At 44.3% G+C, this 14490-nt stretch overlaps 1 protein-coding gene across 1 annotated transcript; it reads left to right on the top strand.

Annotated features, from left to right (window-relative positions):
• The first annotated feature begins 396 nt into the window (after positions 1–396).
• On the top strand, positions 397–6562 carry LAMTOR5 (late endosomal/lysosomal adaptor, MAPK and MTOR activator 5). The gene is made up of 4 exons (XM_077765538.1): positions 397–705; positions 1683–1744; positions 5447–5564; positions 6233–6562. Exons 1-4 carry the CDS (start codon positions 671–673, stop codon positions 6291–6293), a joined length of 276 nt encoding a protein of 91 aa, XP_077621664.1. The 5' UTR covers positions 397–670; the 3' UTR covers positions 6294–6562.
• Positions 6563–14490: the final 7928 nt, after the last annotated feature.

The following is a 14490-nucleotide window of genomic DNA, read 5'->3' as shown; positions in this document are numbered from 1 at the left end:
TTTCTTTCCTTATTTAAAACCTGCTTTTTAAAAATTATTTTTAAGCAGCCCTACCCAGCCTTCTTTACAACTGATATCTTCTTTCCCAAACTTTCCTGAGCTCTCGCCAAAGAAGAACCAACAATCAATGACTTTGTTAAAATCCCTACAGTTCTCAATATGTAGCTTGGAGTTTTAACCGCGTTCCAGGCGGTCCTCTAGCCCCTGTGTGCACATCTGCTCCCCTCCCCGCCTGTGCAGCCCCGCACCTGGCTCCTGCGTCTCCCTTCTGTCTCTGCCACACCTCCCTGATCAGACCCCGCCTGACCCGCTGGGTTGTTGTAAAACGCAAATAAGATCAGGCGCGAAGGTTTCGCAATCGGTTGAATGGGAATCCAAAGGCTGACGTCGCTGAGACAGAGTGCCAGGCCGGAACCAAGACTCCGGCCCAGCTGCACACGTCTCCCCCGGCGGGGGTAACGCGGGCCGCCAGGTTGTGGCTCCGGGCCGCCGGGGGGGATCCAACTCCGCCGAACACAGCGAGGAGCTTGCGCGGCGAAGTTTGTCCCTCTGGAGGCGCCGTCCAGGTCTGCGCTCAGCCCGGGTCATGTGAGCGAGACGCGCTCCGGGCCTGGGGCGCCGTAGGACGCGACGAGGTGCGGGATCCCGGGCCGGGCGGCCGGCGGGAGAGATGGAGGCGACCTTGGAGCAGCACTTGGAGGACACGTGAGTAGTGCTGCGTCTTGGCCTGGCCTGACGTCGCGGCCGGGGACTTGAGCGGGACAAAGGGCGTGCGCTTCGAGTGTGGGCCGGCAGTGTTGGGGACTCTCGGGTCGCGGGGAAGAGACGACGAGCCCTGTCCCGGGGCCCCGGGGTGGAGGGGGTCACCCGGAATTAAAATCCCGCCAGGGCTCCGCACCCTCCGTCCCAGAGCTAGTCTCCGCGGCCCAAAGCCAAGGCCAGAACGGCCCGTCGTGTTGCAGTTGTCTGTGTGGACAGGGTCGTTCTTCAGGAGTTTTCAGAAATGGGTTCATTTGGGGGAAGGTTCTACCAGGGGTGCAGAGCGAGCCCTGCAATGTAAATATGAACACACACGGATCTCCTTCCGTGTGTAACCAGTTACTTGGTGCTTGAGAAAGTGAAAGGCCATCTCTTAAGTCTTCGAACGAGTAACATCCACGTAATAAACAAAATTGGAGAAGTATGAGGGGCGCCTGGGTGGCTCAGTCGGTTAAGCATTGGACTTCGCCCGGGTCATGATCTCTCGGTTGAGGGGTTNAGTCTCCTCTCTCTTTAAAAAGGAATAAACGCCAAAAAAAAAAAAAACCCAAACCAAAACAAAAAAAAACCCCAAAGGGAACAAGGAGAACAGTATGAGGAGGTGTACAGGGAAACAGCTTCCTCCCACCAGGCTCCTCAGTTTCTCCCATTTCCCCGCTTCACCACAACCGGTGTTACTTTTTTCTGCATTTTTAATAAGGGTGACAAAATAAAGTTTAAATTCGTTCATTGTGATTTAATTTTTCTCGGGGGTGGGGGGTTGGGTAGGAGGGAGGGAGTGATAATGAAAAAAGATTGAGAAACACGGGTTCAAAGCCCAGCAATGCCTGGTACATAGAAAAACCTAAATGTGTGGTTATAATTATTTAAATTCATTTTCTGACATCATCTGTTTCATTCCCCGGGGGTTCCTGGAATTTTAGAATGAAGAATCCATCCATTGTTGGAGTTCTCTGCACAGACTCACAAGGACTTAACCTGGGCTGTAAGTATCTTTATCATCAACTCTTTGTTGGATTGCATAGCATCTGATACCAATTCGGAGCCTAGCCTATTCTTCTAGTTTTTACTTCCTGTTATCATGCCCTTGGGTACTTTTGTGAGATACAGTTTATCTCCAAACAAGATTAGAAAGTTAAAATTTTTCAGTTGGTATTTATGAAGGTAGAAATGTTGTTTACCATTCTAGCGCTACAAAGTTGTGTCTGCTAAAATAGTATTTGAATGATTTTATAAATTGGGTCTGGAAAGGGCTCCAGATAATAGTGGCAGGCATTATTTATTAAATGTGCGTGGACTGCTAGGCTTTGTATACACGATCTCTGATTTTCACAGCAACCCAACAAGATGATGTTGTTATGTGTTAGTCCAACCACACTGAACAGTAAGCGAGTAGGCAATAAAATCAGGGGCTTCGGAGCTCGACACACTTGGGTTCAACCCCCTGTTCTTCCCTTTGCCAGTAGTGTGAACTTGGACCAAAAATAGCCTTTCTGAGCTTCAGTTTCTTTGCTGGGTAACGTTGGTTGCTTGGTTGGTTTTACAGATTTATTTTCAAAGGGCAAAAACACGTAAGCAATTTAAATACAAGTCTAAACAGAATTACTGTGTCAAAGTCAGCAATAATGCCAAAACACATTTTCACTTCCCAACACTCAGCAGTATCTTCCTTGTGTCTCTGAGTGAAGAAAAGGGGTCGGATACGTCCTTCTTATCTGCAGTGTAATCTATAGTTTCTTGTGGACGCATTAACTTCTTCATATCTGTATCAGGAATTTCAACCCAAAGTCTTCCTCCATGTCCATGATAATCTCTGCTTGATCCAAACAGTCTAAGCTGTTTGGTGTTTCTTTAAATGGGAATGTACCTAGAGCTTTTATGGGTCAATCTTAAATCCTTTAGTTTTAAGCCAATAATGAATATGGTCCTTGATTTCCTTCTAAACATCAAAGGAGGCACGTCACTGTACTGGCACCCTACTTGGGTAACTACCTGGAAACCATGTGAGCACCAGAGTCACCTGTCAGAGGCCTGCTCCGGGTCCAGGGGTCCCTGAAGGATGGACGGTGTCAGCGAGGGAGGAATGAGAGAGCCCTGAGATTCTTTCTGGTCACGAGGCAGGCATCTCCGCTCTGACTGGGGCTCAACTTTATTTTATAATTGTTTGGGGAACGGCACAGAAGTGGCATTTGCCTTAGACAATGATTTCTGATGACAAATTTCTTTGATATGTAAGAATTTCCTGGAATATAGATTTGTAGAGGACTCCTGCATAACCTTTATCAATAGTGATTGAGGTAGGGTGGGGTGCCTGGGTGGCTCAGTTGGTTGAGCGTCTGAATTCTGCTCAGGTCATGATCTCGCAGTTTGTGGGTTCAAGCAGTTTGTGGATTCAAGCCCCGTGTCGGGCTCTGTGCTGACAGCTCAGAGCCTGGAGTCTGTTCCTCCCTCTCTCTCTGACNAACATTAAAAAATAGTGATTGAGGTAGGGGATTTAGATGCTTATCCTATGGGGAAGGAAGGTATCTTTAGCATACAAGACAGTGTTTTCAGCATAAAAAGGGTGAAGTTCTTTGTGAGCAGGAGTCAATAGCTTGTTTAAGGAGAAGTATCAAGAAAAACAGGTCTTTCAGGAAACACCTTTGCTCCCATAATCACAAAAGAAGAAGTTCCTCAATAGGTTCCTTCACAGGGAGCAATTAGCATATTCAAGGCCAGAATAAGTCACTCACAAATGCCTTGGGGGGTCTACTCCAAGCAGAAACAATTGGGTGGGGGTGGATATGTGTCCTTAACTCTAAACTAGGCTCTTTGTCTCAGGGCCAGACTCAATTGTAACTCTTGTGTTCTTAGCCCCGTTTATTGTTTAAGTCTTGGATCTGCAAGGCCCATAGGAAGAGCCTTTTGACAATCATCCACAATGCTTTCCTCTGAAGTCTCTTGAAAAGGCAGGAATATGCTTTTCCTTATGAGCAATCTGTGTGGGGAATATCAGTCTGATATGGAATATTGTGAGGCCTGGTCAATACCAGCAGGCTCATTTCCAACATGAGCCAGTAGTAGCAGAAGGAGATACCAGTTTTCGATTCTCATGGCAGGAGCTGTGCAAACGCTGCCATTTCCTCGCTGTGACGGTCATCCAGCGAGACCAGTGCAGCTCCCAGCAGCCACCTGCAGAGCCGCAGTCCTCGTCCAGGCCCCCGTGGGGCACAGGGTGAGGGCCTTGGGCAGTGAGATCAAGGGCAGTTGGCCGACATGCGTGGAAAGGACACCGAGCTGCCATGGCTATGCCGACCCAGAATCTCTTTACTGGGTTGTTGTCTAATGATAATAGTTATAGGATTGCATTTATTGAGCTCTTACTGTGTGCCCAGCTCCATTCTAAGTGCTTTACACATACTGAGACATTTAATCCTCATAACAACCCTGTGAAGCAGATAAATCAACGCACAGGTTGAGTGACTTGCTCAAGGTCATGCTGCTTGGGTTGAGCTAGGATTTGAGTCTTGCTCCAAAACCTCTTAGTCACATTGCTGGAAGATTATAGAATATGCGTAAAGCAGTCGGCACAGAACCCAGACATAATGCTCAGTAAGTGTAAGAGTTACAGATGAGGAGATAAACCCTGAAGAGTAAGTATCTAATGCATTCAGCTAGTTCATATCAGAACTCACAAACCAAGGACTCCTGACTCCTTCCTCTTTACTGCAGGAATTTTTAAAGCTCTGAATTTTTGCTGGGAGTGGAACTAAAAGAGGTTATCTGCATAACTCAGATTTCACACAGCTCATTTAGTTGGGAGGAAAAAGGCAGGTTTACTCAAGGTGCTTGCTGATGGAAAGGCGGAAGTTCAAGTGTGGAAATTTAAAGTGAAATAAGTTCCTTCAAGAAGCCTTCAAGGCCCGAAAGACTACACTGTCAGTCCAGCTAGTGTTTTACTAACAACAGTAAATTTCCTTGACTGTACCTGACATAGTTTCAGGCTTGAACTTGTGTTGGCTTTTTATGTAGAAATATATTGTGAACTTAGTAATTACTTTTTGTATCTGACACCCCCAAGATTCAGTTATGATCTGCTGGCTAAAACAAACATTAGCAAAAAGCCAGGTAGGTTGGTATTTGAAAACCGCCAGCTTATTCTGGTAGAAATCACTGCTCATAGAATATTCACATATACTGTCGAGGTGATCTTACAGCTGAACTGATCTTACAGCTGCACTCCTTTTGAGTCCTTTAAGGTTGAGCTCAGTAAAAGGAAATCCGATTTCCCATGAGGAAGTAATTAGTTTCAACAAGTCTCTTGCCCTTACTGGCTGCTCTTTGTCAACTTCACCTCTGAATTTCTTACTGGTTTCAGTAAGGTTCTTGTAAAATTATTTTATGGCTTTCAGATTGACTTAAATTTACAGCTTCCTGATATGCTTGAGAAGGTGTTTAGAGATGGCGATGAGAGTGACTGAAAATTGAGTGTCTGTTCGGGCTTTATTGATTTCAGAACTGTTGTCTGTTTTTCTCATTTGTGGAACCAGCTGAGTATCAGGGCAAAAGTATTTCATGTCAGCCCCTAACCTGAAGGACCGTGAACTGAGCCTTCTTTCTGGGAACACATCATGAGAGATTTCTCTGTCTCATATTCCATACTCCTTTTTGGACAGTCAGGTGACATGATCCCATCTCTGTCTTCCAGGCCGTGGGACCCTGTCAGATGAGCACGCTGGGGTGATATCTGTGCTCGCCCAGCAAGCAGCCAAGCTAACCTCAGACCCCACCGATATCCCTGTGGTGTGTCTGGAGTCAGATAACGGGTGAGTAGATGTTGTCAGACCCTCTCTTTTTTAATCTGAAAAATCCCTGGGAAACTTGAGTGGGGCCTGCTCTGTGTTATTAGTGATTCTGCATTCAGGGAACTTGGAGGAAGGTTCTTCTTCACCTTTGGACCACAGGAGGAAGCCAACTGACCTCTGAAGCTAATGGGCTTTCAGACCACAGTGGCATTGAGAAGAAGAGGGAAAATTGTCATGAACTATTATCAGTCTATAAAGAAAAAGAAAGAATAGGTAGCATAAAGACCAATCAGAAAACAGAAACTACTTCTGTGGTTAGAAATACTAAAGATATTCCAAGGGAGCATCCTCAGGATGACAGGGACAAAAAGCAGAATACAGGACTATGCACAGGCTGATCACAGTTTTGTAAAAAGAGGGGGGAAATGCACGTATAATATACATGCAGATTGAAAAGCCAGAACACATTTGTAGTGGTTGTCTCTGAGTGGCAGGATTACAGGATTCATTCTCATATTTTATACTGTTCTGTACTTCCCATGTTTTCTTGTGTTCATATGTTGCTTTCATACATAGAAAAATGATAAGTAATATTTTTTTAGTCGTGTCCTAAACCAAATAGCGTCTTTAATCTTCAGCAGACTCATGCGTGTAACATATTACTGAATATCTTCTGCTTTCCCTTTCAGGAACATTATGATCCAGAAACATGACGGCATCACGGTGGCGGTGCACAAGATGGCCTCTTGACATGTGCCATCAGTTCTCCAGCAGCCCGTCGCAGGGGCCAGATCCTGCCTATGTTAATTATCTTGTAGGAGTATTGAAGTTCCTGTAGTTAGGCCATTTATTTAGTGTACATTGGGCAGTTGTCTGTCAATTTTAGATTGAGTTGCTTTTTGACACTCAACAGACTGACTTATCAAAATATTATTAAGAAACGATCATGTTTTGAAGCAGCAGGTCCAGGTCACTTTGTACATAGAATTTGGTTCAATAAATCATCAGAGGAAAATGTGGATCTTTTATGGATTCCTTAAATTCTTAGCAAATGTTCATTTATTTCAATTATCAAATTATAATTTTAAAAAAGCACACAAAAGTCCTTGCTCCAAATTACTCTCTTCTCTTTCAGAAGCTTCCTGAAATACTTATGTTCTCACACAAGTGTCTATGTATATTTAAAGCAAATTAAGCCTATTCCCACCACATAATAATAACAAAATAGCTGATATCAGTAAGTATTTCTACTGTATACCAGGAACTCCTTTAATTCTCACTGATAACCCAGTTGGTATGCACCCTTAGCTGCCCTACTTTCCATGGGTCTTAAATGCTGGAGGCCAAGCTGGCTCCGGCAGGTCCAGGGGTCCCTGAAGGATGGACGGTGTCGGCGAGAGAGAGTGAGAGAGCCCCGAGATTCTTTCTGATCACCAGGCAGGCATCTCTGTCCTGTCGGTTTTGGTGTCTTTAAGGTTCAACAATAACATGACATCAGAAGACAGAACTTTTACAGGGGCTAATTATTTGTAAAAAGATGCTTTGATCAGCGGAAGGTGTACAGAAACCGGCTTTACAAAAGTATTCTTGCAGAACCTCCCCGTATTCTTGACGTCAGTCCCCCAGATTAAGGTACTAACAGACTTATTTTGCATGGGTAGGCCTCTAGACAATTTTTAATCAAAAGAGGAAGAATGTATATTAGGCTTGTTCCTAAGTTGCTTNACTTTTTGGACTTAAGACCAACTCAGGGGCACCTGGCCGGCTTAGTTGGAGTTTGTGACTCTTGATCTTGGGGTTGTGGGTTTGAGCCCTACGTTGAGTATAGAGATTATTTAAAATCTTAAGGGGCACCTGGGTGGCTCAGTCATTTGAGTTCCTGACTCCTAATTTCAGCTCAGATCACCATCTCTGGGTTGGTGGGTTTGAGCCCCAAGTCAAGCTCTGTGCCAACTGCAAGGAGCCTGCTTGGGATTCTCTGTCTTCCTCTCTTTGCCCCTCTCTCACTCTCTCAAAATAAATAAACATTAAAATAAAATTATGTTTAAAAAAATAAATAAAATCTTAAAAACAAAAGACTCCAGCTAAGAGCCTGTACTCTGAACACACAGACCGTTATAAAAATAGGCGTGTTTGGCCAGAAAAAATTCTGCCATCTGAACACATAAGACATTTTCTTTAACCGCTCTTAATAAAAGAATGGTGCACAAGCAGGCACAGATGGCCTCATTTTGTTGAATTTGAATGCAGCTCTCATTACTCTTTAGCAATTTAATTTTTGTTTTTTTAATTTTTATTTTTGCGAGAAAGAGAGCATGAGTGGGGCAGGGGCAGAGAGAGGGACGGGATCTGAAGCAGGCTCCGAGCTGACAGCAGCAAGCCCAATGCGGGGCTCAAACTCACAAACCGTGAGATCATGACCTGAAGCGAAGTTAGACATTCAATGGACTGAGCCACCCAGGCGCCCCTAGGAATTTAGTATATGACATAAAAAAAAAAAAATCTCCAGAATATTATTATTGACTGAAAAATACGAAGCGTTTACAAATATATGAGGATACAAAGACTTTGCCTAAGACCTGGCTTCAGCCTCTGAGCTCGTGCTTTGCTAGAAGGGATGTGTGTGTATGTTGTTGTCACCACGCTTAACCAAAACTTGACGCGTAGGAAATCGGTTTGCCTTCTTATATATTAAAATATGTTTGTGTGTGATGTTTGCCTGTCCTGACTGCCATTGCATAGATTTTGAGGGCAGGAGCTTTGTCTTATTCACACAAGTGTCTTCCAAGTACTTAGAACAGTGCTAGGACATAGTAGGCACCGAATACCTGCTGGAGAGAAGACTACAGAGCAAATACAGGGAGTTTTGTGATATGGCCTAGGCCTTTCCAGGCAGAGGGAGTGGCACCAGCAAACACTGGCTATAAACCAGGAGGAATATTTATGTAATACTAAATGCTTTAGTTTGGTCTGTGAGGTAGGAGGTGAAAAAGCTGGAAGGTAGGGCAGCTGCCTCAAGGAATTTGCTTTACAAGGGTCCTGGGCCTTATGCTGTTAACAGAATGGAGTGTGGGATAAGTGAGCATTAAATTTGAGCTTAAAGTTAATCTGATGAGGTAGACCAAGCATCTTTTTTTCAGGCAGAGAAACTTCCTCTTGCTTATGTATAGATCTCCAATTCTTAGCCCTAAGTGGCAAGAGCCAACCTTTAAGTTTCTGCTACATGCTAGACCCATGCTAAACAATTTACATGCACTTAGCTCATTTAATCCTCTTACGGGGTATTAGCCCCATTGGAGAGAGGAAGAAATAGGCTCAGCGAGATAAAGTAGCTCAGGATCAAATATGAGAGATAATTAAAAAAACAAATTGGCAGAATGGGAATAAAAGAATTTAAGAATGAAAGATAATTGAGCCGTCTAATCTAGAGAGCGGGAGGGCCTTAGAAAGAAGCAGTCGGTTCAGAGGGAAGGACTATGGAGCAAAGATGGCTGGCGTTGATTTTAGATATGTTGACAGGGTGTGCAGGTGGTAATGCTCAGTAACAAACATGCAATGGATCCTCCCTTTGTGGCAGGCACACTGCTGCACTTGGGACACAGTCTGAAATCATTACCCTGGTCTCCCAAGCCCTGCGTGATCCGCCCCGCCCCACCCCATCTCAGGCCGCCCTCTGCCCACACATATCCCCTCTGGCTAGCACAGGGCCTGGCGCGAAGGAGGCAACTTTATTGAATGAAATCAATAAATGGACATACTTTCCCATTTAATCCTCCTGACAACCTTCAAGTAGGGCACAGTGCACCCGATTTTGCTGAGGAAACAAGTGGTGCCAAGAGCTCTGGGCCGGAGATGGCTGGTTTTCTAGCCTGTACAGAGCGGAAGCTAGAGGATTGTGTGTGCGTATATGTTTGTCTCCTGTGGTTCTGTTTCTTATACTGTACACACACACACACACACTATATAACGTAAATATACTATATAAATACATATATTTATATAGTATAAGAATATAGATCTAGGGGCGCCTGGGTGGCTCAGTTGGTTAAGCATCCGACTTCGGCTCAGGTCATGATCTCCTGATTTGTGAGTTCAAGCCCCGTGTCGGGCTCTGTGCCGACAGCTCCAAGCCTGGAGCCTGCTTCAGATTCTGTATCTCTCCCTCTCTCTGCCCCTCCCATGCTCATGCTCTGTGTTTATCCGTCTCTGCTCAAGCCCCGTGTCAGGCTGTGCACTGACAGCGCGGAGAGTGCTTGGGATTCTCTCTCTCTCTCTCTCTCTCTGCACACCCCGCCCCCACTAAAAAATTAAAAAACAAACAAACAAAAAACAGTGAGGTTGAGATTCTAACCAAGTCTGTGTTTCCCACTACACCTGAAAGCTCCCTGTACGACGTACGTGTTCCGAGTCGTCCATCTCAGAGCCCTCCCAGCCTCCATGAGTGACTAGCTGTTCTGCCACACTTCAAATCTGACCTCCAGCCCTCCGCATCGGAGCTCTCTATCAATAAAAAGGCTAGCTGGCGGCGCCTGGGTGGCTCAGTCAGAAAAGTGCCCGACTTTGGCTCAGATCATAATCTCATGGTTCATGAGTTTGAGCCCCACATTGGGTTCTTTGCTGTCAATGTGGAGCCTGCTTTGGATCCTCTGTCTTCCTGTGCATTAACATAGAGAAAAAAAGCAAGTAGAGAAAAGGCAAAAAGAATAGTTTTTATNAGGTGAATTTTCTTGATCCATCCCTGATCTCAGGAAAGCTGTCCACCTAAAGATGCTATCTGCTTCTGGGAGAAAACTCCTCAAGCAATTTTAATTTCAGACCTCCAGCTGGTACACAGTTCCAAAGTCTGGAGGAGCCCTTTTAAATTGGAGATGTGGACGCAAGGTTCAAGTCCGAGATGCGGCTGCCATCAGTAGTAAGATGGACCTGGTATGGTTCTTTCCCTCTTTCCAAGGAGGTTCAAGGGCTCTATTTGCTCTTAGTGATTTTAAATCAGAAGAATGGGTGCAAGTTGGAAATGTTTCATAGGCAGATATCTGAGATAGCCAGAAGAATTCAGGATGCAGTCTGGTTTACAGGTATATAGCAAAATCTCAGAAGCAATGAACAGCACTAGAATTTGATATNTTTTTGGGCGGGGGGAGGGGGGGAGAATTTACTATGCCCTTCAGGGTCCTTCTAGCAAGACTAAGGAAAAAACTGACATGAGATTAACAGGAGAAAAATTAAATTTAGTTTCATAAGTACAGAGAACCCACACAGACATCAAATTGCAAACGCAGTGAAGCAACATGATGCTAATATGAGTTAAGGAGAGGGGCAGGGGTCTGAGGGTACAGAAGGGAGAAAGACCCTTAGCAGGAATATGAGAGATATTTGGAAAACAACAGTTGCCCAATAATGCAGATAAGTTTCTCAGGTAAAGAGGAATCTGTGAATAGGGCTCTTCCTGATAGAAGCAGGCAGTTGAAGGGGAGGTGAAGATCTTTTCCTGAGTCTGCTGGGTTTTGATTGCTTTTAGCTCAAAATAATATTCATACCAAAGTGGTTCATCTTGGGGTGGTCTGCCCTTGGCCCCATAGGTTCATGGGTTACCTGTCATTTGTATGCAAAATAAGTCTAGTCTCATTAAATTTGGCCCAATTATTTACACGGGTGCGATAAGAATGACCATATAGGCTCTTACTTATTTATTTTTAAATTTTATTTAAATGCAAGTTAGGTACCATAGAGGGTAATAATGGTTTCAGGAGTAGAATTTAGTGATTCATCACTTACATATAGCACCCATTGCTCATCCCAACAAGTGCCCTCCCTAATGCCCATCACCCATTTAGCCCATCCCCCCACCCAGCTTGCCTAGGCTCTTTTCAAATCTGCTTTGCTGGAAGCTTTTATGAGGAATCTTAGATTGGACTTTTAAAGCCTCTCCAGGTCAAGGAAAAGAAGAAGCCAAGTCAAGAACTTACCATCAGACTTCAGATTTGGCTTAACTCCTCTCTTCTTGAGGTCCCCAAGATGTCCTGAGGTTCCTGGGCCTGGGCCTGCCACAATGTGACCTTCCTTACTCTCCTGGGAAAGCTGCTGGAAATCCTGTACACAGGGTATCAGGCCAGTTTCTCCAAAGGGCTTTATTGGCCCCGTAAAGTCAACTTTAGTTCCTTAAAACAATCTGGTCATATGCATATTTTATGCATATAATTTTACTTACATATTTTATGCCTGTGCTCAAAAGTGACATTCAAGTCAAAGCGTTGTTAACACAACCAATGTTTTCAATCAAGTCCTGTTCTAAGGGCAGGCTGTTACTGACCTTTATACAAGTAACTATACTGTCATGAAAATAAGACCACTCAACACATTTCTATATTCTGGAGGAATCAGGTAGGGAGAAAAGGTAAATATTTCAATTCTGTTTACAAAGGTATTACTTTAATAAATTGCCTTAAATCATAAATAGCTTGAGAGAAAAATGTTTCCAGAACACCTAGGTGGCTCAGTTAAGCATCCAACTCTTGGTTTCAGCTCAGATCATGATCTCATGGTTCATGGGTTCGAGCCCCACATTGGGCTCAGAGCTGACAGCGCAGAGCCTAGGAACTTTTTAAAAAGCCCTTTTGCCCTAAAGGGAAACTGAGTACCCTAAGGGAAAGAAATCCATTCCCAAACCAAGGTGGAAGGCTTTACTAAATCATAAAGGCACACAGCTCGAAATCTAGAACATGGGAATCTTTTAATTTCCATCTTAGTTGAAATCCCCGATACAAAGAAGCAAATCCCCCTGATCATGTAGGTGGATGGGAGCCTCCGCCTATCATTCAGGTTGCAACCCAGTTCTTTGAGGAATTAAAAACCGCTGTGCTGTCTGAAAAATCTCAGTTTTTACAAGAACAGAATTGGGGCTCTAGAGAGTTTGATGCCTGTGTGGAATTCTCTCTCCTTCTTTCTCTCTGCTCCCTCCTTGCTCTCTCTCAAAAATAAATACATAACTTAAAAAGAAGAAGAAAGTTTACTTACCTTTCTCAACCAGGCTCCACAAAGATCCAGGAGAGTGAGCTTTGATGAGAATTCTCACCCTTTGCTGGCTTCTGCCAGTTTCCCCAGGATCCCATCTGCAGGCTCTGGAGTGAGTGGGGTGTTCCAAGAGAGACGTCATATGCTGGTGACCAGAAATTATAGAGGAGGAAAAATGATTTCCTCCTACTTTTTATAGTGAGTGCTTGGCTAAGACCTTTTTTCCTCTGGAGAACCTCATAAATGGATACATTTACTAAGTTAAAAATTCTCCACTGTGCCCACCATCATTCAAGATAACTTTTGGTAAGGTTATCTGTTTGTTCAGACTTAAAACAATATTCTATTCACCTGTTACCTCACCCTGGACCCAGACCAGTTAAGTAGGACCTAGCCTGACCCCAGACCTGAGTAAGTTTTTAAGTTGAACCCAGTCCATTTTCTGGACTATGTCCCTAAAAAGAAATGCTCGAATAAAGTCTCACAGTTCATAATGCAAACACCATGAAGCTAGAATCCAAGAGGGTCTTGCCCACAACCTGCCGAGGCTTGAGAAAGCCTCAAGTTCAGTGGGCTGGGTGGGCACCTGCACCTGCTTACTGGTTGTTCCTGGGGATGGCCAGGGGTCTCCTTCCTTTATTCCCTCTTCTGATACCAGAACTGTTCAAAGATAAACTGAAGCATATTAAAAATGTTAAGAGTTTATTTGAGCACAAATCAAATCAGGCAGTGTCGAATCAGAAGTGATTACCAGCACTCTCTCAAAAGTTCAAGGAGAGGCTTTTATAGAGAAAGGATGGACACAGAACAAGAGAGTTTTATTTGGTTGGGTTGTTTTCTTAGTTTAGGGGAGCAAATAAAGATGGCTCATTGGTTGAGTGTCCAACTCTTGGCTTCAGCTCAGGTCATGATCTCGCAGTGGTGGATTGGAGCCCTGCGTTGGGCTCCTCGCTGAGTGCAGAGCCTGCTTGGGATTCTCTCTCTGCCCCTCCTGGCTCTCTCTCAAAATAAACAAACATTTTTTAAAAATTAAAAATAAAGTTTATTTTTAGGTGGGCTCTACCCTACTGTGGGGCTGGTACTCACAACCCTGGGATCAAGGTCACATGCTTCACTGGCTGAGCCACTCAGGCGCTCCAGCAAGGAAGTTACTGATAGTCTGTACTTTAAAGCCTAGTTAGCTGTTTGTGATGAGTTGTCCTTAACTTTTAATTTGGTAACGCTGTGGAATTTACAGGTTTAGATTTTGATTTGCTTACGGAAATCACCTTGGGGCGCCTGGGTGGCTCAGTCGGTTAGGTGGCCGACTTGGGCTCAGGTCATGATCGCACAGCTCGCCGGTGAGTTTGAGCCCCATGTCGGGCTCTGCGCTGACAGCTCTGCGCCTGGAGCCTGCTTCAGATTCTGTGTCTCCCTCTCTCTCTGCCCCTCCCCTGCTCACGCTCTTTCTGTCTCTCAAAAATAAATAAACGTTATTTAAAAAAATTAAAAAGAAACAACCTTGACATTAGAGCCACCTCAGCATAAGACCTTCCCTGCTTAGTTAATTTAACAATAGTTACCAAAAGGATTTTCTACTTGGTTTACTCTGATGCTTGCTTCTGAGTCACGGTGAAAAATTCTTTCTGCCTCTAGGTGATTGGAGGGAGGGCCTGGGTTAATGTCACATCACAGTGCGTTCTCCTCCCCTCAGGAAGTAAAGTCCACTCAACCTCAAGGACTTAGAATGCTCGCTTGTTTCCACAGTGCAGCTGAATGAAACCCCTTGAAAAAAAAAAAGAGTGACTTTCTAAAATATCGTAGACTTTATTTTTCTTCTCAGATTGGTTCATCTGGATCCCTTTGCTGAACATCATATCAAAGGTAAAAATCAATATGGGATTGTGTGTTGGGGTTGGCTTTCTATAATGTTTTGAACGACTGGCATCTCCCCCAT

Source organism: Crocuta crocuta, unplaced genomic scaffold (genome assembly GCF_008692635.1).
Source record: "Crocuta crocuta isolate KB4526 unplaced genomic scaffold, BGI_CrCroc_1.0 scaffold274, whole genome shotgun sequence".
Lineage (NCBI taxonomy): Eukaryota > Metazoa > Chordata > Mammalia > Carnivora > Hyaenidae > Crocuta > Crocuta crocuta.
The sequence above is the reverse complement of the archived record's forward strand: the minus strand, read 5'-3'. Positions and strand labels throughout refer to the sequence as shown.